Source organism: Cervus canadensis, chromosome 32 (assembly GCF_019320065.1).
Source record: "Cervus canadensis isolate Bull #8, Minnesota chromosome 32, ASM1932006v1, whole genome shotgun sequence".
Classification (NCBI taxonomy): Eukaryota; Metazoa; Chordata; class Mammalia; order Artiodactyla; family Cervidae; genus Cervus; species Cervus canadensis.
This window is the reverse complement of record NC_057417.1, coordinates 38,697,457-38,724,337: the sequence shown is the minus strand read 5'-3', so window position 1 is coordinate 38,724,337 and position 26,881 is coordinate 38,697,457. Positions and strand designations below refer to the sequence as shown.

The window sequence follows — 26,881 nt, the reverse complement described above, 5'->3', positions numbered from 1 at the left end:
GCGGAGGGCGGCACTTCAGGTTCCGGCGCCCACGTGACCGCGCGGCAGCGATGGCGGCGAGGCTGGCGGGCTTGGCGGTGCTGCTCGGGCTCGGGGCCCGCGGTGAGTGCCCAGCCCGGCGCCTCCGTCCCGGAGCACCCACTCTGGTCTCCGCGCCCCCGCCCCACGCTGCCTCCCCGCCCGCCCGCCTCCTCACTGCTCCCTCCCCGCAGGGCCCGCGCCCGCAGGCGCCGCCAAGATGAAGGTGGTGGAGGAGCCCAACACTTTCGGGTGAGCTGCCGCGCGGGGAGTGGGGGGCGCGGCGCCGTGGCCCGGGCCTGCTTCTCCCTGACCCTGCCGCGTCTCGCAGGCTCAACAACCCGTTCCTGCCCCAGACCAGTCGCCTCCAGCCCAAGAGGGACCCTTCACCCGTGTCTGGTGAGTGCGGGGCCCTGACCGCCGACGTGCCGGGGACCCGGGGCGAGCAGGGAGCCGGCCCAGCTTCAACACCGGTGGGCCGCGTCAGCTCTCGGGAGCCGGCGCCAGGGGCACCAGGGAGGGAGAGCGGCCTCGGACGAGGGGCCCTGGAAGTTAGGGCCTGGAGGCTCATGCTGTTCGTCAGCCTTCTAATTGCACGCTAACCTTCCCGAGTGAGCCCGTGCCGTGTTCACTAGTTAGGGGTTTAGTCCTTAGTTTTCCTATTGGTGACCTCTGTTATCAGGTTGGTGTCTGTTCTTAAACGTTTTTTAATGCGTTTACGTGCATAAGCTTACACGTAAAAAACGTGTAGTAGGTTTTTTGTATGTGACCTTTGCTTTCTTGTTTTCAGTAGTTACCATTTTACCGCTCAAAACAAGAGATTCTCTGGTAGCTCAGCTGGTAAAGAATCCGCCTGCAATGCAGGAGACCCCGGTTTGATTCCTGGGTCGGGAAGACCGCTGGAAAAGGGATAGGCTACCCACTCCAGTGTTCTTGGGCTTCCCTGGTGGCTCAGCTGGTAAAGAATCCGCCTTGCAGTGAGAGAGATCTGGGTTTGATCCCTGGGTTTGGGAAGATTCCCTGGAGAGGGAAACTGCTACCCACTCCAGTATTCTGGCCTGGAGAATTCCATGGACTGTTTGTTTAATCCATGGGATCACAAAACGTCAGACACCACTGAGCGACTTCCACTATGCAGGTTTGCTTATTTGCTGTTGTCGCATCTTCGCTCTTCTCACTTGGTGCCTAGCATTCCACAGGATGCTCTGCGTTCTTTCATTGTCCAGCAAGGTGTTGTTTATGGGGTTTGGTCACTAAAAGCATTGTTGAGGAGAATATTCCTTCTAGGCGTCCCTCTTTCTACACCTATGGGAGTGGTTTCCTGCAACAGGATCTGAGGAATGTAATTGCTGTGTTGTTAAATGGGTGTTAAATACAACAAACAAAAAATCCAAGGGAATTCTCTGGTGGTCCAATGGTTAGGAGTTGGTGCTTCCACTGCAAAGGGCATTGAGTTCAACCCCTGACGCAGGAACTAAGATCCTGCAAGCTGCACAGCGCTCAGTCATGTCCGACTCTTTGTGACAACATGGACTGTAGTCTGCCAGGCTCCTCTGTCCATGGGATTCTCCAGGCAAGAATACTGAAGTGGGTTGCCATGCCCTCCTTCAAGAGATCTTCCCAACCCAGGGACTGAATCCATGTCTCCTGTATTGCAGGCAGATTCTTTACCAATGAGCCATCTGGGAAGCCCACCAATTAAAAAGAAAAAATCCAAGATCTCTTTTTAAAACAAATATTTATTTGGCTGCCAAAGGTCTTAGTTGAGGCACTTGGGGTCTTTGATTCTCACTGGGGTACGTGGGGTCGAGTTCTCTGACCAGGGATTGAACCCAGGTCCTCTGTTTTGGGAGTGCAGAGTCTTAGCCACTGGACCACTGAGGAAGTCCCCCAAATATTTATTTTTTTAATTGAATGCTACCACGTGTTAGGGTCTATGCTGTGGATGCAGAAATGAAGAAAACATACAATGTCCTCATGGAGTTGACAGTCTTAATTGGTAGGAGAGTAGGTTGAGAATAAACAAAAAAGTAGGTAAAATGTAGACTGGTGAAAAGTGCTCTGAAGGTATGGAAAGCAGAGAAGTGTGTGTGCATGGAGTTGTTCTGGGGATTGCTGTTTTAATTGGGGAGTTCAGGAAAAGACTGAGAAATGAAATTTCTGTCAGAAACTGAAGGGGAGTGGGCGTTAGGGCTGTGGATATCTGGGGGAGGAGAGTCCAGCAAAAGGAGTGGCCAAATACAGGCCTTGCACACAGATGCCAGGCCCAGAGGGATTGGCCACGGGGTGGGGGTGGAGCGCTGAGATCAGAGACGGAGGGTACCGCTGTGAGCTTTCACTCTAGACAGAGTTCAGCTTTTTACTGTGAAAATATTCAGTAGAAAAACAGAGGAATGGGGCTGTGAACAGCAGCGTACACTCCGACTTTAGTGTAACAGTTGATGTTCTGCTGTGCTTGCTTTACCTTTTTCTCATTTCCACTTTTTAAAAAGTGAACTTTCATTTTCCCCAACCATGTGAAAGTCAGTTTCAGACGTCATGATGGTTTATTCCTAAATAATTACAGTTCGGATCTCCTAGCTTCCCTGGTAGTTCAGACAGTAAAGACTCTGTCTGCAATGCAGGAGACCAGGGTTTGATCCCTGGGTCGGGAAGATGCCCTGGAGAAAGGAATAGCAACCCACTCCAGTATTCTGGCCTGGAGAATTCCCTGGAGAGAGGAGCTTTGCAGACTACAGTCTGTGGGGTCACAGAGTCACGACTGAGTGACTATCGCGCACACACACAGAATGCCTTGTACAGCTGACCTGGGTCCCACACCCACCCCGACCCTTGCCCTGGGAATCAGTTCAAAGGGAATAATACATGCATCTGATTATGCGCTGGGCCAGCTGTCTCACTATGACATACGTGAGTGAGGTTTGAGACTTGCAATTTATTTTGGAGTGTGTCCAACCAAAGTTGGACTGCAGGGCACTGTGGTCCAACCTTCACCAGCTCATTCTTTTCTTGGTCATCAGTTTGATTTGCAGTTGGGTTCCCGTGTTTCTGCTTGTGCTCAGTTGTAGTGCTTACTCTACACATTTTTACTTTTGATTTTTCCGTGACTTAGAAATAGTTATAGACAATTTCAAGCACGTGTGAAAGTGGAAGAAGGGTGTGAGAAGCACTAGGCACCCTCACCCAGCTTTCTCTTTGCCAGTCTGGTTACTTTGAAACTAATTTCTCTCAATTTATTTGTAATATTTTGGTATGCATGTATTGAAAGGCACAGCAACAGCGTCAGTCAGTAAAATCCCCTCATTGTCGGAGATGTCTCTAATGTTCTCATACTCTTTAACAGGCCGGTGGTTTGAGTCAGTAGGGAAGGTCCATGTGTTGTGCACTCGACGCCTGTCCATAGCTTCCTCGAATCTATAGATCCCCTCCCTCCGGCTCCTTGTAATTTATTTACTAAGGAAACTGGGTCGCGTGTTTCCCACATTCTGGGACTGTGTCCATTGCATTCCCATGGTTAGTGTTTGCTCCTGTAGTAGCTGGAGTCTAGCTGTGCGCCTGTGAGCCGGCTGGTCCTCTGGGTTTCCCGAGAGCAGTGGGGAGAGGTTCCCCCAACCCGGCCTCTGTCCCCCGCCTGAAGATCCCGTGTGTAGCCCTTTCTCAGGGAGAGGACCTTCCAGGCTGTTCCTGGTTGCTGAGTTTTAACCATGAATAGGTGTTGGGTTTTGTCAAAGGTTTTTTCTAAACCTGTCAAGGCGGTCCTGAGTTTTCTCTTTCAAGCTGTTTCTAGGGTGGGGGAGAAGCTCTATACAGTCAGCAAAAATAACACTGGGAGCTGACTGTGGCTCAGATCGTGAACTCCTTATTGCAAAATCTAGACTTAAATTGAAGAAAGTAGAGAAAACCACTAGACCATTCAGGTATGACCTAAATCAGATGCCTTAGGATTATACAGTGGAAGTGACAAATAGATCATAGAGTGAGTGTCTGAAGAGCTATGGACAGAGGTTCGTGACATTGGACAGGAGACAGTGATCAAGACCATCCCCAAGAAAAAGAATTGCAAAAAGGCAAAATGGTTGTCTGAGAAGGCCTTACAAATAGCTGAGAAAAGAGAAGCTAAGGGCAAAGGAGAAAAGGAGAGAGAAACCTATTTGAATGCAGAGTTCCAAAGAATAGCAGGGCGAGATAAGAAAGCTTTTCTCAGTGATCAATGCAAAGAAATAGAGAAAAAAAATAGAATGGGAAAGACTAGAAATCTTTTAAAGAAAATTAGACCAAGGGAACATTTTATCCAAAGATGGACACAGTAAAGGACAAAAACGATATAGACCTAACAGAAACAGAAGGTATTAGAAGAGGCAAGAATACACAAAAAAACTGTACAAAAAAGATCTTCACGACCCAGATAACCATGATGGTGTGATCACTCACCTAGAGCCAGACATCCTGGAATGTGAAGTCAAGTGGGCCTTAGGAAGCATCACTAGGAACAAAGGTAGTAGAGGTGATGGAATTCCAGTTGAGCTATTTCAAATCCTAAAAGATGATGTTGTAAAAGTGCTGCACTCAGTATGCCAGCAAATTTGGAAAACTCAGCAGTGGCCACAGGACTGGAAAAGGTCAATTTTCATTCCAGTCCCAAAGGCAGCGCCAAAGAATGTTCAGACTACCGTGCAGTTGCATTCATCTCACATGCTAGTAAAGTAATGCCCCAAATTCTCCAAGTCAGGCTTCAGCAGTACGTGAATGGTGAACTTCCAGATGTTCAAGCTAGAGTTACAAAAGGCAGAGGAACCAGAGATCAAATTGCCAATATCTGTTGGATAATCGAGAGGGCAAGAGAGTTCCATAAAAACATCTGCTTTATTGACTATGCCAAAGCATTTGACTGTGTGGATCATGACAAACTGTGGAAAATTCTTAAAGAGGTGGGAATACCAGATCACCTGATCTGCCTCTTGAGAAATCTATGCAGGTCAAGAATCAAGTTAGAACCGGACATGGAACAACAGACTGGTTCCAAATCGGGAAAGGAGTACGTCAAGGCTGTATATTGTCACCCTGCTTATTTAACTTATATGCAGAGTACATCATGAGAAATGCTGGGCTGGATGAAGCGCAAGCTGAAATCAAGATTGCCAGGAGAAATATCAATAACCTCAGATATGCAGATGATACCACCCTTATGGCAGAAAGCAAAGAACTAAAGAGCCTCTTGATGAAAATGAAAGAGAGTGATGAAGTTGGCTTAAAACTCAACATTCAAAAAGCTAAGATCATGGCATCTGGTCCCATCACTTCATGGGAAATAGATGGGGAAACAGTGGAAACAGTGAGAGACCTTATGTTTTGGGGGGCTCCAAAATCACTGCAGATGGTGACTGTAGCCATAAAATTAAAAGATGCTTGCTCCTTGGAAGAAAAGCTATGGCCAACTTAGCATATTAAAAAGCAGGGACATTACTTTGCCAGCAAAATCAAAGCTATGGTTTTTCCAATAGTCATGTATGGATGTGAGAGTTGGACTATAAAGAAAGCTGAGCACAGAAGAATTGATGCTTTTGAACTGTGCTGTTGGAGAAGACTCTTGAGAGTCCCTTGGACTGCAAGGAGATCAAACCAGTCCATCCTAGAGGAAGTCAGTCCTGAATATTCATTGGAAGGACTGATGCTGAAGCTGAAACTCCAATACTTTGGCCACGTAATGTGACGAACTGACTCATTTGAAAAGACCCTGATGCTGGGAAAGATTGAAGACGGGAGGAGAAGGGGACGACAGAGGATGAGGTGGTTGGATGGCATCACCAACTCGATGGACATGAGTTTGAGCAAACTCCGGGAGTTGGTGATGGACAGGGAGGCCTGGTGTGCTGCAGTCCATGGGGTCAAAAAAGAGTCGGACACGACTGAGCGACTGAACTGATAGGGTGGGGAGCTTTGGCTTTTTAATATTGAGCCAACACTGTGTTCTTGGAATAAGCTTCCCTTGAGCATGATGAATACATGTATTTTAGGTATTTTGGGGCTTAAATTGCTAGTTATTTCTGACTTTTTAAAAGATTATTTTTAGAGTTTCAGATCTCTTTCTAATTTTTATTTATCTGCTGAGATTCTGTTTATGCACCTTGTTTTCCTTAACACCCTGGAAATGGTTGCAATACAGCTGCTTTAAAATCCTGTCTGTGTAGGAAAAAAATCCTGTCTGTGATATTTTGTTACAGCAGCTCAAATGAACTAAGTACCTCATGTAAGTGGAGTCATAACAATACTCATTCTTCTGCGATGGGCTCGTTTCACTTACAACAAATCTCAGAAGTTCCTTTTGTGGCAAGTGGCAAGATTTCCTTCCTTTTTAAGGCTGAATAGTATTCCATTGTCCATACGCACTGCATTCTGTTTATTCATCTGTCGGTGCACACTTGGGTTTTTATTGTTTGGTTACTGTGAGTAAGGCTGCTGTGAACATGGTCCATGTTTGGGTCCCTGCTTTCAGTTCACACACCCAGGGGTCAGTTTGCCGTATCATAAGATTCTATTGGGTTGGCCAAAGGTTCGTTTGGGTTTTTCTGAAAAATCTTTAGAGAAAAATCCGAGATGAAATTTTTTGGCCAACCCTGTATGCTTAAGCTTTATGCTGCTGCTAAGTCACGTCAGTCGTGTCCAACTCTGTGTGACCCCCATAGACGGCAGCCCACCAGGCTCCCATCCCTGGGCTTCTCCAGGCAAGAATACTGGAGTGGGCTGCCATTTCCTTCAAGCTTTATGAGGAACCACTCAACTTTTCAGCAGCGGCTTGTACATTTTACATTCCCACCAGCAGTAGCAGTGTGCAGAGGTTCTGGTTTCTCTGTATCCTAACCAGCATTTGTTTTGTTTGTTTGTTTAGTAACAGCCATACTAATATAGATGAAGTGATATCTCATTGTGGATTTGATTTGTATTTATTTTTCACTTCAGAAAAATGTCTAGTAATCCTTGGTCCATCTTTAAAAATTTTTTTTTTTTCCTGATGTGTTTGGCTCTGCTGGGTCTTAGTTGGGGCATGTGGGATCTAGCTCCCTGAGCAGGGATAGAACCCGGGCCCCCTACACTGGGAGCTCAGAGTCTTAGCCACTTAGTCTAAGCCACTTGGGCCAAGGAAGTCCCTGTGGTCCATTTTTTAATTGGGTTGTTTGGGGCTTTGTTGTTGTTGTTATGGGAGCTGTTTATATATTCTGGATATTACCCTGCGACTTGTAAACACTTTTCTTGCTTTCTATAGGCTGCCTTCCAGCCATTCCTTGTAAGGTTTAATGTCGAAGCCCCATGTTTCCAGTTTTCCCTTTGGCGTCCTTGCCAACACTGATGTTTGGTGCCGTGTGCCTGTACTTGTCGCGACCGTGGTGAGGGGACCCTGTCGTGTGTGACACCGCCCTTGTCCCCCTGAACAGTGCTGACTGCTGGCCCGTCCTGCCGGATGCCAGCGTGGCCGGCCCCGCGCTCGCCGTTTGCGCCGTCTCCACCCTCTCACTTTCAGCCTGCTTGCGCCCTTGGCCTTCGGTGCGTCTCTTATGACGAGTGCGCACAGTTGGGTCACATTTCTTTATCCTTTAGCCAATCTGTGCCTTCCAAATGGGAGAGTTTCATCTGCCTACGTTTAAAGTAATCACTGGTAAGGAAGGATTTGGAGAAGACGAAACAGCAAAGTTTGTTTTATAGTTGTCTTTTGTTGCTCATTCCCTCCATTCCTTCTGTTGACTTTTTCCCAAGCCACCTGCTTTCGACCTCCTTTTGTGTGTATACTACGTAGCCATTTCCTCTCCAGTCGCCTGGGGATTGCATATAATCATGTGACTGTTCAAGTCTAACTTGTACATGATTGAAGTTGGTGTGAATTCCAAGACTTCTCCTGTACAACTCTGTCCCTCCCCAACTTTGTGGTTGACTTCAGAAACTGACCCTTCAAGGGTGGATCTGTAATTATATCCATGCCTCTCGTCTTCTGAACCCTGTAGATCTGCGGCTCAGGACCATGACTCTGCTTTCAGTTTGCCCATGTGTTTGCCTTTCCTGGGGGGTAACAAGGGGCTCTGTCCAAGGCAGGCTTGGTGGTAATGAAATCCCTCAGCCTTTGTCTGGGAGGGTCTTGATTTTGCCTCACTCTTGGAGGAGGGTTTCCTGGATATAGACTCCTTGGTTGACAGTTTTGTCTCCCACCCCACTGCTTCCTGGCCTCCCAAATGTAGCAGAGAAGTGGGTGGATAATCTCATTGATTCCTTCATTAACAAGTCACTTCTTGCCACTTGCGACTTGGTGTCTGCCGTTTCTCTTCTGTCTCGGTGGGCGTCTCTCTGAGTGTGTTGTACGTGGAGTTCAGTGAGCCACTTGGATCTGTCGATCCGTGAGTTTTGTTGGGTTGGGGCAGTTATTTTCTCAGATCTCCTCTCTGCCCCTCCTCTTTGCCTCCACTGTCTCGTCACTGGTTCTCTCTGCTCAGAACTGTTGAACTCCTGTGGGTTCACTAGTTCAGTTGTATTTTTCGGCTCCAGGGTTTTCTAGTTCCTCTGGACATGGTTCACCTTTCTGCCCACCTATCATTTTCTGGACACGCTTCGGTCCTTCCTGTTTCTCTCCAGCCCCTTATGGATATTTTAGGCATTTGTCTAACTGAAGTCTTCAGACAGTCCAGCATCTGGGCTTCTCCCAGGTGGTCCTGTTGCATTTTCCTCTGGAGAGGCTGCGGGTCCCTTGCAGCCTGGCCCGGTGCTGGGGCAGCCTTCAGGGTGGGTGTGTTGAGCCTGGGGGCGGCCGCGTGCAGCCCCCTCAGGGTCTCCCTGCACTCCTCCTGGCTCCTGGATGGCCTGCTGTGTGTCCGACCGTCACCCCTTGCCCGCAGCGTTCACGGGCAGCCCCCTTTCCTGCCTGGGATCCGAGTTGGGCAGAACAGAGGCTGGGCTCCTGGCAGCCCCCAGCCAGGCTGCTCCTCACGGCCCCACTGGGGCGGGAGCTTCGCTGCAAGGCGCTCACCTGGCTGCCGGCGAGCCGGTCTCCGGAACGCCGGGGGTCAGCACTGCTGGTTTCAGTGGTCCTTGGCAGTGTTCTCACGGCGTGTGAGCTGGCGCTCTGTGAAGCGCTCATGCTGCCTGGCTGTCGCGTTTCTGGCACTCACCGTCCCCGCAGGGCCCCGGCTCTGGGCCCGCTCCGGGCGCCGTACTCAGAGGGCTGCGCTCTCCCCGCAGGGCCCGCGCACCTCTCCAGACTCTCTGGCAAGTGCTTCAGCCTGGTGGAGTCCACGTGAGTGAGGGCAGGGCAGGGTGGCTGGGGGCCAGGGCCCCGCTGACGGCACCGTGCCCGCAGGTACAAGTACGAGCTCTGCCCGTTCCACAACGTGACGCAGCACGAGCAGACCTTCCGCTGGAACGCCTACAGCGGGATCCTCGGGTGAGCGGGGTGCGGCCGCGGCCCTGGGGGTGCCCTGCCCCACCCCGCCTCACTCTCTGCCCCTCCGCAGCATCTGGCAAGAATGGGAGATCACCAACAACACCTTCAGGGGCATGTGGATGCGGGATGGCGATGCATGCCAGTCACGGAGCCGGCAGAGCAAGGTGGGCAGCAGGGGCGGGGGGACGGGGCCTGCTTTCCCCACTTGCTCACCGAGGTCCCCCCCAGGTGGAGCTCACCTGTGGCAAAAGCAACCGGCTGGCCCACGTGTCTGAGCCGAGCACCTGTGTCTACGCGCTGACCTTCGAGACGCCCCTCGTCTGCCACCCCCACTCCTTGTTAGGTGGGCACCCGGGCGGGCGGGCGGGGTGGGGGGCAGAGGGGCTCAGCTCAGCTGGTTTCTGTCGGACCCCTCAGTGTACCCGACCCTGCCCGCGGTCTTGCAGCAGCGGTGGGACCAGCTGGAGCAGGACCTGGCGGACGAGCTGATCACGGCCCAGGTGAGCTGCGGGCGGGCCCCGGGCGGCAGCCGGGCAGCCCAGTGGGCGCTCACTCCTTACCCTCCACCTGCAGGGCTACGAGAAGTCGCTCAGGGCGATTTTTGAAGATGCTGGTTATCTGAAGACATCAGAACCAAGTGAATCGGCGCAGCGGGAAGGAGCCACCAAGGACCTGCAGTTTGAGACACTGGAGAGCTGCCAGGAGGTACAGACACAGCCCCCCAGCCAAGGACGGCCTCCCACCAATGGACTGACCACTCCTCTCCACCCCCTGGTCTAGGCACATAAGGCCCTGTCGCAGGAGATAGAGAGACTGCAAGGCGTGCTGACCCACCACGGCATCCCCTACGGGAAGCCTGCAGGTCCGCGGTGGGGGGTGGAGGGGGCCAAGCCCACCAGGGCCTTGCGTCTGCCGGTCGGGTCCTGACTCCCACTGCCTGGTGTTTTGGCAGAAACCCCCAGCTCTGAGCACTGGGGCCCCCAGACACCCACGGCCGGGATAGCAGAGCCCCTGCGAGGCGACCCTGGACTGCGTGGGGACACCCTGTGACCTTGGGGCTGTGGGCCTCGGCCTGAGGACCTTTCTCTCCTTCTGTGCCAGCAGGCCCTTGGGGCTGTCCTCAAAGATGCAGACAAAATAAAGATCAGAGTTTTAATTAATTTCCATACTGATAAAAATAATTCCATGAATTCTGTAAACCATTGCATAAATGCTATAGTGTAAAAAAATTTAAACAAGTGTTAACTTTAAACAATTCACTACGAGTAAATGATTATGCATTATAAATACTACCTTCTGGGTTAAGAAAACTCCATCCCAATAACATTCTCATCTAAACACTCTAACATACAGATTGGGGCTTCCATAAATTAATTTGTGTGAAGCATCCACAAGGAGTCAGGTCTTCTGCCCACAGCGACAGATGGTGGGACGACAGAATGTCACCGCTAACACGGAGCTCTCAGGAGCTGACACTCGGCAGCAAGAACCACGGCCTGGCCGAGCACCATGTAGCTTCAGCTGCTACACCCAGCACCCCCTTGTCGCCTGAGTGCGGGGCAGTGACACCCCTAGACACTGAGCCCGGCCCGGCCTGGGAGGCCAGCCCGGCCCCGGGGCAGCCCCAGGGGCCGCACCCCAGTGGTTCTTTGGTCTTCCCACCACACCTGTCCTCAGAGCCAGCAAGTACCTGGGGGGTGCGCCTCCAGTTCCCCAAGCCCCACAGAGAGTACTGACCGGAGTAGCTTATAAATACACCTAAAGCTTAATTGTTCCTGTTTATAATTTGAAAATGTCTAGGCTAGATGTCGATTACAGACATTGTCCCATTTCCCTGGAAGGCCAAAGGCCTGCCATGGGAAACAAGTGCATAAATATTAATAAAAATAAACTTTAAACAGTGATAACAGTAGCACAAAATATAGGTAATTTCTAAGAGCTAATAAATCATCATCACTATAATTGAAACAAAGAAGGTTCACCACAACTGAGTCAGTTACCGTTAGCAGCGGGCAAGCTGCACGGAGCCATGGACCCACCTTTGAATGACAGCTTTCCCATCAGTGTGTCTTACGTTAAAAAAAGGTTTTCAACCTCTCACTGTAGTAAATACATTCTAATTTGGTCACTGATAAAAATTTTTACCTAGTCACTTTGCACTTTAAAAAAATGCTATATAAAGTCTTTGGCACAGCCCCAGGCAGGCGGGCAGGGGCGGCTCGTCCCTTTCAGGCCAGGGCCCAGTCCCCGCTTCGTGCCTGCAGCAGGCTCTGGGGAGATCCTTGCCCTATCCATGTCTGCAAGTAAGGTCTCGGTCAACTACACCTTTTACTTCCTCCTGGATTCCTCGGAAAAGTGACCCGACGCAGACAGGAGAGCCCGAAGCCGGCACTGAGCCGACCTGTTCCCAGCAGCCCTGCCGCCACCCTGCCCCGCACAGCGCTCACGGTGGCCAGGTCCTCCCCCAGCTGTGGTCATGTGATCACACCACCTGGACAGACAGACCTGGCAACAGTATCTCCCACGCTGTTGGGCGACTGTGGGCGTGGCTCCAGCCGGGCGCCCACCAGCGAGCCTGGGGGAGGGGAGCACCGAGGGCCCTCCCACTGCCCCGCAGACTCACACACGCTGGCCTGTCCAGGGAGGAGGGATGCGCCATCCCCGGCTCTCCGAGGCGGAGGCACTTGGTCGGGGCCTGCGGCCACAGGCTGCCACTGACGCTGCAGTTACTGTGCACACGTTCAGGAAGTGAGTTCCCTTCATAAAATTTCATCTACATGTGTATGTCTCTCAATAATCACTCTGCTATAAATACTATTGGTTTGCACTTAATTTGAAAACTGTAAAAATCCTAGGTATCTCTCACTACTAGATAAATGCTCACTTCATAAGTACTAATCTCATAGGAACTAGCATGGTTGCCGTGCTACAGGCTGAGAGAGACCGAGAGGAAGTGCTCTGTTCACAGTACACATGTAAAGCTTCATATTATCGCATATTAAAAACACGAACCTCAAAGCAGCTCAGAGCACCTCAGAACCTCTACCTAAACTCTTGCGTCTACAAAGTGCTTCTCGGGACTCGAGCTCCCAGGATCCAGTCACAGTGGCGTCAGGACCGCAGACCCCGAGGGGTCACCCTGCCTTCACGCCCCGTGGGGCGTCAGGGTCTGCGAGGAAGAGTCCAAGGCCATGGGTGGGCCGCGCGGGGCTGCGGTCACGACGTCGGTGGCACCAGGAAGCAGGTGAGGCAGCGGTCACCACGGCAGGGGCTGGCCTGCGCAGTAGGCGCACTCGGGGGCGCTGGCCGCACAGGGCTCGCAGAGCACGCGGTGCTGGCAGGGCCGCAGGACGGCGCCCGCCCGCTCCCCACACACCACGCACTGCTTCGCCCGCAGCTGGAAGATCACCTGTGGGCCAGGCATGGAGCACCGTCAGGCTGGGGCAGGCTGTCCTCCCGCGGCCACCCAGGAGCCAGGAGGGAGCGGGAGGATCCACCATGAGCCTCCGGGGTGGGGCTGGGCTCCCAGGGCCTGTGCCGCCACAGGGGCGAGGGGAGGGGCGCCAGGCAGGCGGCCCGTGGAGGGGCCTGGGCAGGATGGACCCCGGCTCCTGAACAGCCTCCAGCGAGAAAAGCCAAAGCCCGTGTGCGGGCCGGGACAGGGAAGTGGCTTGCGTGAGAGGCAGGGCCGGGGAGCCCCCGGACGCCCCGGGCTCTAACAAGATGCCTGGTGTGGAAGGGTCTTCCTGCTGAGCCAAGGACAGCGGGTTCAGCACTACAGCAGGAGGGTGACCAGGAACCCTGGAGGGTCACCCAAAGACGTGGGCGACGCGGCCCCTGTCCAGGGGGGGCACGGTGGCTGAGAGGAGGCGAGGGGGAAGAGAACGGAAGCTGTGCCGGGCCACCCGCCCCACCTCGGTGCTCAGCCCGCTGGTTCCTTGAGGACAAGCCTGGACTTACCCCGTCCACCGCCTCCAAATCCAGGCGCAGCTGACTCTGCAGCGAGTGCAGCTTGGGGAGAGGGATGGCACCGATGTCGCCGCAACCGCGCAGCCCGGGGAGCGCGGAGGCCAAGCCCCGGCCCTCCAGCTCCTCCTGCAGCCGTCGGAACTGCGCCTCCACCTCCTCCTTCTTCTGCAGCGCCAGCTGCCGGGCACTGTCGGCCGCGAGCGCCCGCTCCTTGGCCTCCTTGGCCTCCCGCTGCCACGCGTCGCAGGCCTGAAACCCAGGAGCCGCGGTGACCTGGCGGAGCCGGCGTCTCCCCTCCACGCCCTGCTCCGCCCCTTGCCCCGCCCACCCCGTGGGCCCCGCCCCTTGCCCCGCCCGCCCGGACCTTAGCTCCCTCCAGCTCACCTGCTTCACCTGCTGCCAGGACTCCTCCCACTGCCGGATCTTCCTCTTGGCCTCGTCCAGCTGCCGCCGGACCCGGGCCAGCTCGGCGCTGCTGGGACTCACGCCTGAGGAGGCTGCGGGGCCGGCGTTCAGGATGGGGGACGGGCTGGGAGAGAAGCTGCCGGAGACGAAGTCCCAGATGCTGCCGGGGACGCCGTTCAAGCCTGAGTGCGGAGAAGCTGGCGTCAGTATGCTCGAGCCTGGGCCTCTTGAGCATTCCCTCAGCCAGCTCCGGGGACCCCAGCCCTGCCCCCCCCCCCCCCCCCCCCCCCCCCCCCCCCCCCCCCCCCCCCCCCCCCCCCCCCGACAAGGACGCCTGCGCCATCACTCGCCCGAGGAGCTGCATCGTGGGGGCCGTGGAGCTCAGACCCTGGTCCCAGAACCCTGTCCACACTTAGGACCCGGAGGACCCCACAGGGTTTCTGGTTACGTGAGTGACATCTATTGACTTATGTGACATTAGAGAGTAAAACAAGTATTTAAAAACATTGTTTCTTTTTTTAAAAAATAAAAACATTGTTTCTTTTAAAACAGGTCACAAGTCTCCTGTTCCTGCCAATCCATCTGCTTCTGTGCTTGGCCTCTGCTGACTTATGCGCCTGGCAGGTCCTGCGAGGCGGGTCCCACCACTGTGGCGTCCTAGAGCAGTGAGGGGTCCCAGGCACGCTGACCCCCCCAGAGGTCCAGGTGCGAACCCTAGGCCCCCTCTCCGGGCCGTGCGGCTGAGCAGTGGCAACAGGACATGATGGACAGCACTGTGGCTCTCCCCACCCCGGGGCCCCGCAAGGCCACTCACCGAAGGAGTTGTAGGACGAGGCTGCGGGGCCCAGCGCTCTGGGCTCTGACTTGAGGGGCGGCGGCTGCTGGGGGGGCGTCATGGCCGAGGAGATGAGCGGGCCCGGCAGGGGCTGGGAGAAGGAGCCGAGCGGGGAGGCGGACAGGGACGAGGAGGAGTGCAGGGACGGGGAGCGCGGCAGGCAGCCTGGGATGGCCACGGGAGCCGAGCCCCCCAGCGACCTCTGACCTGCACGGAGTCGGCGGGGGGACGTCAGGTTAGTGGGAGGTGGCCACTGCAGCCCCAGGGACCAGACACGACACGAGACCCTCTGCCCCGGAATCACCTGGCACTGCCCTGAGCTGGGGGACCCCCACCCAGGTGAGAAGGCCACACTTCTCACCCCTCAGATGCTCTCTAGGCCCGCCTGGGTGACCTGTCCATGGGCACAGTGGTCCCAGGACGTTTTAGGCCCCAGAAGTGGCTTAAGATCAGAGAAAAAAAAAAAAAAGATGAACTTTTACATTGAAGAAAACGGTTTAGTATCTGATGTGAACCGAGAACCCACCCGTCCCCTTGGAACCGCCACAAAGGCCTGTCCCCCACTCTGCAGGGGCTTTGAGGTTGGGGAGTACAGGGAGGCAGACAGGACCCCTCCCACCCCAGAGGCACGGGGGCAGCCCTGGAAGGTGCGGGCTTAGGGGCCACCTGTGGGTCCCAGGTCACGGCCGTCGTGCTCCTCCAGGTCCTTATCTGGGGGCGCAAGACTGATGTCACCGAGGTGAAGGTCTAGGGTGGATCCTGTGGGACAGACCCAGTGTCACCGAGGGGGGACCCAGGCTCCTGTGGCGTGGGGACCCGCCTCGGCTCGGGGCCCACCCCTCCTATAGCCATGGCAACACAGCCCTCATTTTGCTGACTCAGCTTCTGATCATTTGGTAAAATCTAACCAGATCACATGCCTGCCTAGTAAAGAAAATTCGAGGAGGGCGATGTCCACGGGGAGAAAGGGGCTCACAAATGACGCGGAGGGTACCTGCACTGACCTCCACCCCAGGGCCAAACCAGGTCCCACAAGTGGGCAGGGCTGTTTCCCTCCTGTTCTGCTGGGGACCCCCGTGCACCCCCCAGCCCTATCAAAGGGACAGGGGAATGGGCCATGGCCCCCTTGGTGCTGACCACCCCCCACTGTCCCCACATAACACGCCCTCCTGGGGCCCTGGCACTGAGTGGGACGCCGTCTCAGGACGGCCAAGGTCAGGTCCGCCAACCCCCCGAGTTCCCATGGCCCCATGGGGACGACTCGGGGAAGGGGTGGCCTGAGGACCAGGATCCGGGGGAGCCCCCCAGCACAGCCACAGCCAGGTCTGGGGAGATGTGGTGATGCTGAGGGCCCAGCACTTGGCGCTGCTGCCCCAGCTCCCTTCTGCCCCCACCCCGCCAGGGTCCACTCCGGAGCACTCCCTCCAGAAGGCTGGGACCTCTCTGGTATGGCCCGGTCCTATGCCCCCTGCTGGCCACAGGGCCCCACAGTGCCCCTGATGCCTGGCCGGGCACACCGAGGCCCATTTCAAGAGAGGCCTCAGCCTCCAGCCCAGAGTGGACCATGGGACCCTCGTCAGGCCTGCCTGCTCTGGTCAGCTTCCCGCCTCCACCCCCAGCTGCCTGGTGCTACGTGGCAGAATCCCTGGACGGCGGCCGACAAGCAGCAGAGGGCTGCGCTTCCGCCAAGGCTCCAGGGACCCTCCCTCCTGCCTTCCCAGCTGGCAATCCTCGGTGGTCCTCGGCCTGTGGATGCTCCAGCCCCACCAGTACCTCTGTCCTCACGCGGTCTTCCCTCCCCTGTATTCTGTGTCCAAATTTCCTTCTTCTAAGGACACGTTATATCATATTAGGGCCCATCTTAATGACGTCATTTTACCTTAATTACACCTATAAAGAGGTTTTATTTTTTATTTTTTGGTGGGGGGCAGGCTGCACTTCACAACTTGCAGGACCTTAGTTCCTAACCAGGGGTTGATCCTGGGCCCTGGGCAGTGAAAGCGAGGAGTCCTGACCGCTGCACCACCAGGGAATTTTCTGCGAAGAGTTGTTTCTAAATAAGGTCACGTTCCCAGGGTCAGGGGCAGAGAGTGCAGGGCTGAGGCAGGCCTTTAATTTAACCCACAGTAACTGGGACCACCTGTCCTCGTCAGGCTGTTCTCTGTGCCCAACAGCACCTCCCGCAGGCCGAAGGCTCCAGGCCTCTCAGGACCCTTCCTGCCACGGTCAACTCTGCAAAGGGGGCCGCCTCTGGCTCCCACCCTTTCTAAGACATGATTGCAGGCCCCACAGGCCCTCACCCAAATCCACCCCGAGTTGGCTGACCCCCGCTTCTTGCAATCCCCAGTTTCCATCTCACTCTTCAAACTGCTGCCCCAGCCTTGCCCCCCAGCCCTGAGTGGAGCTCCTAAATGCCCTCACCGCCACCCTCCACCTGTCCCTCTTCCCTCCTCTGCCTCTGGCCACCTCCCGGCCTTCAGGTCCTCCTGGGCAGCCCCGCAGCCCCTCCTGTGGCTGTCCACACCCGGACACCAGTGACCTCCATGGTTCTGACCTACTGACACCAGCTGTCCTCCAGTGTGGCTGCATCACCGCCTGCCACCAAGAGAGGCCCCATGGCAGCCCCAGGCCCTTAGCAAACTGTGCACGTGGGTGCCTCCCTTGGGCTGCTGTGCTGGTACCCATGTGCTGAGCAGGAACCCAGCGCGTTCCTCAGCTCTTCCCCACCCACCCCTTTAGGGCCCCCATCTCTGCAGGCTGCCCCCCAACCCTGACCTCTTCTGCCCCAGGAGGAGACTTTCAGGGATGCCAACCCCTTCATGTCCCAAGCCCTGCCTCCTGGAAAAGACACCCCCCTCAGTGACTGGTCCACACTTCCCAGCAGGACCCTCTCTCCCCCTCCCCCTCCCCAGCAAGGGCTCCTCTCTGCCTTCACACTGCAGCACTGCTCTGGGTGGCAGCTTCACACACAGCTTCCATCAGCCCCAGCAGTTCTGAGAAAACTCCTGCTCAGCCTCCAAAACCCTTCTCAGAATCTCTCCCCTTCAAATCACCTGGACTGTGTGGTCCATCTCAGACCCAGACCACTGCGGACTGACGTGCAGACCCACCTGCTGTGCATAAGCAGGGTGACCCGCCCATTGCATACTTGCCCCGCACCACCTCCCCAGGCTCCCAAACCGGCCTGGCATGTCCACTCTGCCCGGGACATGCCGGTCAGCTGAGCCCAACAACGTGGACTTAGCCCTTCACCCTGCAGTGGGGGGATCAGGTCGGCTTCAAAGCTGGCAGAGTTTCAGAAACGTTTTTTTTTGACTAACAAAGGTGTGTAAAAGGAAGGAAGGGATGGATGGATGGAAATAAACTGAGCGCAGGAGCCTTTTCGCACCTTGAAGGCACTTACTTCATCCCACTCCCCCACCCCCACCCTGTGACTCAGCACAGAAGGACCTTGCTGTTGCCCTGCCCCCCTCAGGTGCAGCCAGGGCACAGCCTGGACCAACTCTCACCTGACAAGCCACAGCCTGTGTGGGGTGGTGGCAGGCGCCCCCAAGAGGTGTCCCGGCCCCCAAGAGAATCAGCGCTGCTTCTCTCGTCCTACTACACACCCCACTGCTCCCTGAGATTAGATCCAGGTTCTGAGATGTTCTCTCAAAAGAAATGACTTTTAACACTCAGAATCTACGTGACTGAGTCACCTGACCCCTAACCCGCCGTGTCAAAATGCCAGGAACTGCCCAGACATTAGTGAGCAATTAGCTGAAAACTGCTGAGTAACAGCCCTGGCAAAGCTCAGTTCCCAACGTGACACAGCACATCTGAGGGATGCCCAGGTCCCCAGGACCTGGGGACACACGGGGACAACTTACAGCTCAAGGAATTAGAGGTCAGAATTAGGAACCCTGACCCATCACCCCCTGGGGCGGGCCAGGATGCCCCTGGCGGGCTGTCCTTCCGCTGATTGCTGGATGGACACGCACCCGACACAGCGGCTCACTCCTGGTCTGAGTTCCCCATAGTGCGGCGGCAGTTCGCAGCAGGACAAGGCAGGGACCCAGTCCTCACCTGGGAGCGGGAGACCCACCCCCGCTAGGCGATGCAGGTTTCCCTGGAGAGCCCGGTGGATGGCGCCCACGCAGGGAAGCGCCGGGCCCCCCTGCAGAGCAGGCTCCTAAAGACGAGAGGTTTTTTGGCCTCATTCCGCAACCCCTAAGATCCTGGCACGGACCCCTGGCTGTCACACCTGGTCCGGGGCGCGGGTGCTGCAGACTGCTACGAGGGCCACTGGAAGGGGAGGGGGCGGGCGGGGCGGCGACAGGAAGAGGCGGATGCACCGCACCTGAGGGGTTACCTGGCCCGCCTGTGGGGAGGGGATGGGGGGCGCATCTAGCGGGGGGAGTCGGTGTACCGCCCCATCCGCAGCTCCGGGGAACGACGACCCGCACCCTACCGGCGCGGGGCTGACGATGCTGACTCACCGTTCCCGCGCCCCGCGCTGGTACCGCCGCCGCCGCCGCCGCCGCCGATTCAAACGCGGCCCGCTCCCCGCCCGCCCTCGCCGGCCCCGCCCCTGGTGACGCAAACCTGAGATCGCCCCGCCCCCTAAGTGTCCCGCCCCGGTGACGCAAGCCTTAGATCGCCCCGCCCCGCTACCCCGGCCCCGCCCCCGCGGTACCCCGCCCCGCCCTGGCCCCGCCCCCAGGGTACGGCCCTGGCCCCGCCCCCAGGGTACCCCCCACCCGCCCCCCCCGCCCCCCCCCGGCCCCGCACACGGCCCCGCTACCTCAGCCCCGCCCCTTGCCCTGGTCTCTGGCCCGCCCGGCCGGCGCACTGTGGACAGGTGCTTGCGGACTGGTGCTCGCCTCGCGGTTCCGCGTCCTCGAAGCACCGCGTCCCCACTGCCCAGAGCACGGGCTTCGGCGGGGCACTCCACCTCTTCGCACCAGCACCTGCCTCTTCCGGCGCTCAGAGGCGGCTTGCTGGGACCCCGGGCCCAAGATGTGCGAAAACCATCGCGGCGAGGGCTGCTCTGGTGGGTTAAAGTGGGATCCCAGTGAGCCCTGCCGCCGGCCGGCTGCTCCTACCCTGTCCACCCGCAGCGGCTCAAGTAAAACGCTCAACCCAGCGCCCGTGGGTCAACAGGCCGTGGCCCTGCCCTCAGCTGCCCACAGCCCCGGGTCCCTCCCTCCCGGGTCCCACCGTTTGCCAGCCACCTGGCGGTGAACTCCGCAGGGAGGTGAACTCCACCTGTTTGTTTGAGGTGGAAGGCAAGGGAGAGGAACCTGCCCAGTGGCCCTGAAAGGGCTCCATGAAGGAGGAGGTCTGCAAGGAGCACCGGCTGGTTTCAGCTGACATCGCAGAGGTGCAGCCTGAATGGCCCTGGGGGAAGCAGGGCAGCCCGCGGGGGGGTGGGGGGACCTGTGCACTCCGGGTTCTGGGTCCCAACAGCGGAAAAGCCAGCCAGGGCTCTCCTCCCGGGGCCAAAGGGCAACTCAGCGTTCCGTGACTTCCCACAACAGCCAGGTGCCCACTGCCCAGACGGGGACCAGGGGATCGGCATGACCTGGCAGGCGCCATCTCACGCACCAGCTCCACTCTTCACTGGGCTTTCACTACAGACCGGCCAGGGCTCTGCGCCCCGACCACCGCCCCTAACCCGACCCCCCACGTCCGATTACATGGATGATTAGTTCACAAACCCATAAGGACGCCCAGCCGCCAGGGACGCCTCCGCAGCTGGTAGCCGTGCTCGCGCCTTGGGAACGCCTCCCGCTCCCCACCCTGGTCACTGTCCCACCTTCGGGTGCCCTGGGCACCCCTACAGGCCCCCATCATTTCTCTGAAGCCTCGGGTTCTCGGTGGTGCTGCCGCTCTGGCCCGCCAGAGGGCGCCACATCCCGGCGCCGTGCTCCGGGGCAGCACGGCCGGAGTGGCAGGGGACCACGGGAAACGCTCTTCTACAAAGGAGAGTGCGCACACACGTGTGCGTCAAGGGAAGGCGTCAAGGCAAGTGCAGAGAGGCAGCAGAGCCCCGGGCTTACCTGGGACGCCCTCGCCGGCGCTGCCGGAAGGGTCCAGCGGGTGGGTGCGGGCCGAGAGGGCCGGCAGAGCGGTGGGCGAGGAGCCGCCTGAGCCGGTGCTGGACGCCAGGCTGGACGCGAGGCTGGAACTCACGCTGGGAGCGAGGGGGTGACCCACTGCCAACACCGCCAGGTGGCTCTGTGCAAAGACACAACAGGATGAGCCAGCGCTGGCTCAGGGACAGCAATGTGACCACAGCCGCGCAGTGACAGAGGACACTGGGGGGCAGAAACGACAGTCACAACGGACAGGCCGGGTCACTTCGCTCCCCAAAACAGACCAGAGACAGCCGACTACTTTTCCAGATATTCTAGAGGGAGGGGCTTTAAACGTCTGGTTAGTTAGAAACCATCACCACAGAATTGTATGCTGCTGACCACCCAGGGATGGGAATAAGTGCATCCAGAGAGTGTCATCCTTACTAATGACAATAGTAAGAATCATGATAATAGATACAGAGCAGATGCAGCAGTCAAGAAAGAAGCCACCACAGGCACGAGCAGCCAGCCAGCAATGCTTCTGATGACTTAGATGAAATTATCTTGTCATCTCATTATCCAACAACAAAAATAAAAGTTTGGGGCAATTCACATTATCTTTATTTGATAGATTAAAAGGAAAAGAACTGGCACAATCTTGGATAAACAGCCAGGAACGTGGAGGGCACTGTGCACAGGAAAGGCAGTGATAAAAATGAACCGGGACTGAGTTATGGAGTCAGGCCTCAGGGCTTTCCAAGGTTACTAGGAAACTAGGAGTCAGAGGCTATAGTAAAGCGAGACAGTGTGTCATCTGGGCTTTGCTGTCGGGGCCCAAGGGCTCAGGGTTCTGTGGCTGCAGGAGGAGACGGACGGCACCCACAGGCAGGGAAGGGGTCCCCAAAGCAGCTCTGAGCACCAATTGCCCGCAAGAGCCAGGAGGCCAGCCTCACGGCCATGGCGTCCCCTGGGCATTCCAGCAGACCCTTCAAACAAGTGGAAAGCTCAAGGGTGCCAGGGGCCCTCTTAGATGGCTTTCCAATACTGCCCCCCAACCCCTGTTCACTGTCCCTGGAGCCTGGCTTTGGGACAGGACGGAGGGGGTCCCTGGGTGCAGGTGAGCACTGGCTGGTAAATGAACTTGGCCAGCCTGCTCACAGCGCCTGAGGGGGTACAGCTCGCCCATCACATCAGGAACCACCTGGCCCTCTCGGGGTCCCCCGCCATGCACCCCACTCCTTTCCAGGTCCTTCCTTCACAGCCCTGAGACCACAGCCACCATTTCATGTTTCAGATTCTTAATGAGCAATGTCTCGATTTCAATATCTTTTTAAAAAGTCACAAAGTAACTGGGTTGTATTTTTACTTTCAATCATCCTGCTGACTTCAGAGATGGCCTCAGAACTTCCTAATGGCAAAAAGTCCTAATATCTCCCTCTGAAAAGTCCCCTGGGAGGCACCCTCAGGGCAAGAAAACCAGCAGAAAAGAAAACAGCGAGACCCTGTCCACTTGGGGATTTAAAAGAAAGCTCCGAGCAGAGGGTGCGTGCTCGCTGCCCGCCAGCCAGGCCCCAGCCTTGCAAAGCTGGCGAGGCTCCCTCCGCCTTTTCACGGTGGCAGAAAAACACGCGTCCCATGTCTGAAAAAAAATGCGTTTCTCAAACAACTCGGTTAAATGAGCACACAGGAAGCTGGGTGGCACAGAACACAGAGAAAAGGTCCGACTGGGGGGGAAGCCTCCATGTAGCCTCATAGCTCTCTCAGAGGTGAGAACGAGCCCAGGCTGTGACCCAAGAGGGAGCCAGGCTCACCAACGGACGCTGTCATGGGCTCGGCTGGAACTCAGATGTGGGGGTCCTGACCCCCCGCACCTCTGGGCGGGACCTGACTGGGAGTCGGGCCTTCACCGAGGGAATCAAGTGAACACGAGGTTGTCAGGGCAGGTCCTGATCAACAGGAGTCACGTCCTGATGGCAAAAGGACGACCGGATACAGACGCAGATGCAGAGGGAAGACGGCGCCCCCAGGCAGACGGCAGAGGGCAGGCCCCAGGCGGATGGCGCCCCCGGGCGGACAGCAGAGGGAAGACGGTGCCCCCAGGCGGACGGCGGACTCGGCCACGGGAGGAACCGACGCCGCCGACCCCCCATCTGTGATTTTGGGCTCCGGATGGAACCAAGGCCTGAGGTTTAAGCCTCGGTCTGTGGGGCCGTCACAGGCCGCCCTGGGAAACCCACACAGAAGACCACGAAGGGCACCTCTTCTTTCCCCAGTGTGGGGGGAAACGTTAAGAGGCTTTGGTTCTGTTGTTTCTAAGGTACAGCACATTTTTTAAAACATGAAAACAAAGGACACACGAACAGGCGACTCTATGGAGACCGTGAGAAAGGAGCTGTCTCACAGGAGGACGTCAGCCCAGCCACTGTGTGAAGGGGGCGCGAGTGTGACCAGCTGCATGCAGGGTCCTAACACAGGCAGAGGTCGGTCGCAGACAGCACGAGGTACCTGCTTGCCGTCCTGCTCACTGGCCTTCTGGCTGCCGTCGGCAGGTGACTCTCTCCGCTTTGCCTGCAACAGAAAACGCACTGGCTGTTGGAAGGAGCAGCAGTTGATCAGAACCACAGAGAGAGGCCTAAGCTCCACCAGGAAGGCAGGAAAGGCCAAGCACTGAAGTCCAGGAAACAGAAAAGGCTTTCAAGTCACTGCTTCTGCGGCAGTTCTCCTGGGATCCGTTTCCCACACCCGACGTGGATCTCTGAGCTCTCGGCTGGGCCGTGTGGAGGCAGGTGAGAAGTCCCTGAACCCACAGCGTCAAACAAAGCATCCCAGGTAGGGCTGCACCTCCAGAGCGGGGAGAGTCTTGGAAAGTCAACCCCTGAGGCAAAGGATGGTTTCCTGGAAGGTGATTCTCTGCCTTCTCCTTCAGGCCTGGACACAGCCTCCTCCCTCCCAAGAGGAAGAGAAGAGCTTCATCCCAGAGAATTCAAATCACTCAGGGCTGCAGGAGGCTGAACCTCACCACAAACTCTCTACGTAACCCTTCTCTTCCACTATTTCCCCCATGTCTTTACCATACCATAATTCAGCTCCTGAAAGCAGAAATCCCTAGGTCTTGTCACTTCTCCACAGTTTATCACTCTGTTAAAACGGTAGCTAAGTCCCCAGGTCTGGCATCCTAATGCATAAATAATAAATCTTTTCTCCAGGTAAGCTGGCTTTGGTCAGTTTAATTTGCGGGACCCCAGACACTAAACCTAGAAGGGTAGAGGGAACCGTTTTCTCCCCCTTGTCTGTTCATGTGGAACTCCTGACCCGCATGAACCACCTTCTGGGGAAATTGTGCATGAGGATGGCTTTGCCTGCAGCGTTTGGGGCCTGGACTCTCTCAGGTCAAACATCAACACAAAGCTGCCGTGAAACGTTCTGCAGGCCTGAGAAGTATTCTGATTTCTGTGTCTAATCTTATGATAAGTGAACCTGTGATGGCTCCAGTCACCCCATCCTGTTTGGTTTCTGGATTTGCAGAAGGACCCATAGAGGGTGGAGAAGTGATGCTCACGCTGGCCCTGACTGGTGCCCCTTCCACCTGCCCAATGGCTCAACTCTGAGGCCACCTGGGTATCTCTGGTTTCCTAGAATTCCACAAGTGACTCTGCGACCCCAGTTTGGGCGATGGCTCCAAGGCCCTGGCCTGAGACCCTCGCCCTAAGGAGAAGCTACACTGTGAAGGAGCCAGGCCATCCTGAAACAGCTCCGCTTGGCTTCCTCATCAAGTCCCAGGGCTCTGCCCCCTCCAGGCCCCTCTGCCTCTGCCCTGTGCCGGGGAGGGGGGGCGGCTCATGCTCCACAATGTCAGGAGCTCCCATCACACTGAGCAGGCACTGAGCTGTGCACGAAAGCTCTGGAACGAGGCAGGAGGAGGGTGGCAAGAGCAGTGGGCCTCTGAGCACAGCGTGCTTCACTCACGCTCAGCTCGGCTGTCAAAGGTGATGAGATTCTGGGAAACAGGGAAGGGAAGCTGCCCTCTAGTCTGAGCCCCCACTTGGTTTATTTATTTTTTCATATTTATTTATTTACTTGGCTGTGCTGGGTCTTAGCTGCGGCACATGGGATCAAATTCTCTGACCAGGTGGATCAAACCCAAGCCCCCAGCATTGGGAGCTCAGTCTTAGCTCCAGTCTACCAGGTCACCAAGTAAGTCCCCTCAGCATCACCTTAAATGAAAATGGCTCGTTTGGACAGCAAGACCCATGTTGAGGTCTGAGGCTCTCCAAATACCCCAACCGACGTATTCCCTTAGGGTCTTGACCAAACCAATCATCCCTGACCTCACACCGAGAGGCGTGGGCCCTATCTGATCCCAGCGCCTCAGATCCCACGTTTCCTGGACTCTCAAAGTCTATTTGAGCATTTGCTGAAAATGTAGGGCAGAAGCAACAGCCAGTTTCCAGGTCCTGCTCCCAGGGAGGGGAAGGCTGGATGTTTCACTCTTAAACACTTTGCTCCAATCTTTTATTGGACACTTTGTAACAGAGAAGAACAAATCTGACTCCATATTGGCTCTCTTTCACTTTAACATTTGTATTGTATTGCTTTTGCTACAAGCTAATCACTAAAAGAATGTTGCCTATAGTCTGAAATATACAGGCTAGCCCAACCAACCACAGTCCCACTCCCATTTTAGGGCAGAAGCCTGAATTCTAACTGGGTTCTTTGGGCAAGTCTACCGTCTTCTTGGTCTGCTGGCTTTCTGAATAAAGTTGCTGTTCCTTGCCCCAACAACTCATTCTTTTGACTTATGACCTGTTGTGGTGAGCAGTAGAAGAGATTCCGTAACAACTCCTTGGAGGATCTTAACTTCTCCCTCAATTTCCAGTTCTGGAGATTCCAGTCTCAGGTCCTCCTGAGTTCTAGCTCACATAAAATCAACCAGAAGTCGTGGCTGGACCACCGCTGTTCACCCTGAAGGGGCTGCACTGGAGTCCCACCTCAGGGTAAAGAGGAGCTGGGAGGGGGGTACATCCAGGTGCAGCCCTGTCTACGGCAGCAGTGGAGCTGGGAGCCCGACCCGGGCACAGGGCGGGCATCGCCCAGGAGGTCAGCCCAACTCCCTGCCCCACTGAAAGAACTCAGCTCCGTCTGCAGGCAGACGTGGAGGCAGCGCCTACAGATGGCTTTGTCGAAGTCACCGACAGTGAAGAGGAAGAACTCCTGTGACTCGCTACCCCAAGACGGCGCCCCCAAGACACACCTGCACCTCAGACACTGAGTCCCAAGTGGTCAGCTGTGCTCCTCACGGGGGAGCCTCCAGTGTGAGCTTGCCTGCCCGACGGGGGACCTTCTTCACCCTCAGCCAGACACCGCGCCTCGCACACACAGACGTGTGTGTCTGACAAAACGCGAGGCCAAGCAAGTCCACCTGGGTCAGGACTCGGCCAGGACTCTTCTAGACGCTTCTATGCCACCAACCCTGCAGGCAGGCCGCCTCCAACCGCATCACCCAAAGACCACACCCATCCGAGTGCCCAACACTGGATTCAAACCAAACGGCAGCGGCATCCTCCTTGGACGCCCCCACTTACGTGTCCGGGCTGCCCGCTGGGGGTTGCGGGGACGCTGGTGAGGGCGATGTCGCGGCAGCCCCAGTCGCCGGCCATCCCGAGGCTCTCTGCTGAGAAAGGGGGCTTTGAGTGGCTGCTGGCTGAGACTCTGGTTAAGGGACCCCAAGCTGGGGGGGGGTGGGTGAATGTGCACGAGCCTCTGACAGGTATGAGCTGACCCGCAGGGGACCCTCACGTCTTCTGGGGAACCCATGCTCACAGCTTTAGGAGGAAGCTCCCGGGGGTGGCGTCTGTGCACCTCCTGAACCCGAGGCTGCTTCCCCTTCAGGTGCTTTGTACGGGCTCATCTGGCCACAGTGACCACACTCAGGACCCTGGGGCACCCAGAGGCGGGGCCGGGCTGGGCTCCAGAGGCCCCCGACCCTCCCAGTCACCCTCGCCCGAGATGAGCCGCGCCCGCTCCCGGCAAAGGGGGCACGTACTGTCCACGTGCGCGAAGGCGCAGAAAGGGCCCCGGGGGCAGTGCCCGGTCTGGCGCATGTCGTTGCACTTGGTTGACTTGTAGATCTAGGAAACAAGGGTGACAGCACATAGAGCCCCGGACTGGAGACCT

General features: G+C 56.5%; 2 protein-coding genes across 11 annotated transcripts in view; one reads left to right on the top strand and one right to left on the bottom strand.

Annotated features, from left to right (window-relative positions):
- The first annotated feature begins 1 nt into the window (after position 1).
- Positions 2-10,599, top strand: GNPTG (N-acetylglucosamine-1-phosphate transferase subunit gamma). Of its 2 annotated transcripts, none has more exons than XM_043455188.1 (11): positions 2-102; positions 213-270; positions 350-417; positions 9,238-9,292; positions 9,356-9,439; positions 9,549-9,603; positions 9,668-9,782; positions 9,857-9,939; positions 10,013-10,144; positions 10,220-10,301; positions 10,392-10,599. In XM_043455188.1, the coding sequence occupies exons 1-11, from the start codon at positions 51-53 to the stop codon at positions 10,487-10,489; spliced, it is 882 nt and encodes a 293-aa protein (XP_043311123.1). In that variant the 5' UTR covers positions 2-50; the 3' UTR covers positions 10,490-10,599. The 2 variants fall into 2 exon arrangements, with proteins under 2 accessions (XP_043311123.1, XP_043311121.1); XM_043455186.1 differs by having other exon boundaries at positions 9,510-9,603.
- Positions 10,578-26,881, bottom strand: part of UNKL (unk like zinc finger) — a 31,856-nt gene continuing 15,552 nt past the window's right edge. For 5 of the 9 annotated variants that reach the window (XM_043455174.1, XM_043455176.1, XM_043455179.1 and 2 more), the window contains 9 exons: positions 26,751-26,835; positions 26,290-26,378; positions 23,213-23,275; positions 20,690-20,867; positions 15,315-15,407; positions 14,628-14,855; positions 13,793-13,995; positions 13,400-13,657; positions 10,578-12,848 (listed from right to left, as the gene is read on the bottom strand). In XM_043455174.1, the coding sequence (XP_043311109.1) occupies positions 12,696-12,848; positions 13,400-13,657; positions 13,793-13,995; positions 14,628-14,855; positions 15,315-15,407; positions 20,690-20,867; positions 23,213-23,275; positions 26,290-26,378; positions 26,751-26,835 (1,350 nt within the window). In that variant the 3' untranslated portion in view covers positions 10,578-12,695. Of the gene's footprint in view, positions 12,849-13,399; positions 13,658-13,792; positions 13,996-14,627; positions 14,856-15,314; positions 15,408-17,701; positions 17,820-18,157; positions 18,573-19,126; positions 19,205-20,689; positions 20,868-23,212; positions 23,276-26,289; positions 26,379-26,750; positions 26,836-26,881 lie in introns of those variants that run through there. The other 4 variants (XM_043455175.1, XM_043455181.1, XM_043455182.1 and 1 more) reach the window with 4 other exon arrangements.

Bases quoted from the DNA above. Each gene is read 5' to 3' on its own strand.
- GNPTG (XM_043455186.1), top strand. From the start codon at position 51: ATGGCGGCGAGGCTGGCGGGCTTGGCGGTGCTGCTCGGGCTCGGGGCC. The intron at 9,440-9,509 runs GTGAGCGGGGTG...GCCCCTCCGCAG, and splicing joins GCCTACAGCGGGATCCTCGG to CATCTGGCAAGAATGGGAGA. The intron at 9,783-9,856 runs GTGGGCACCCGG...CGGACCCCTCAG, and splicing joins CCACCCCCACTCCTTGTTAG to TGTACCCGACCCTGCCCGCG.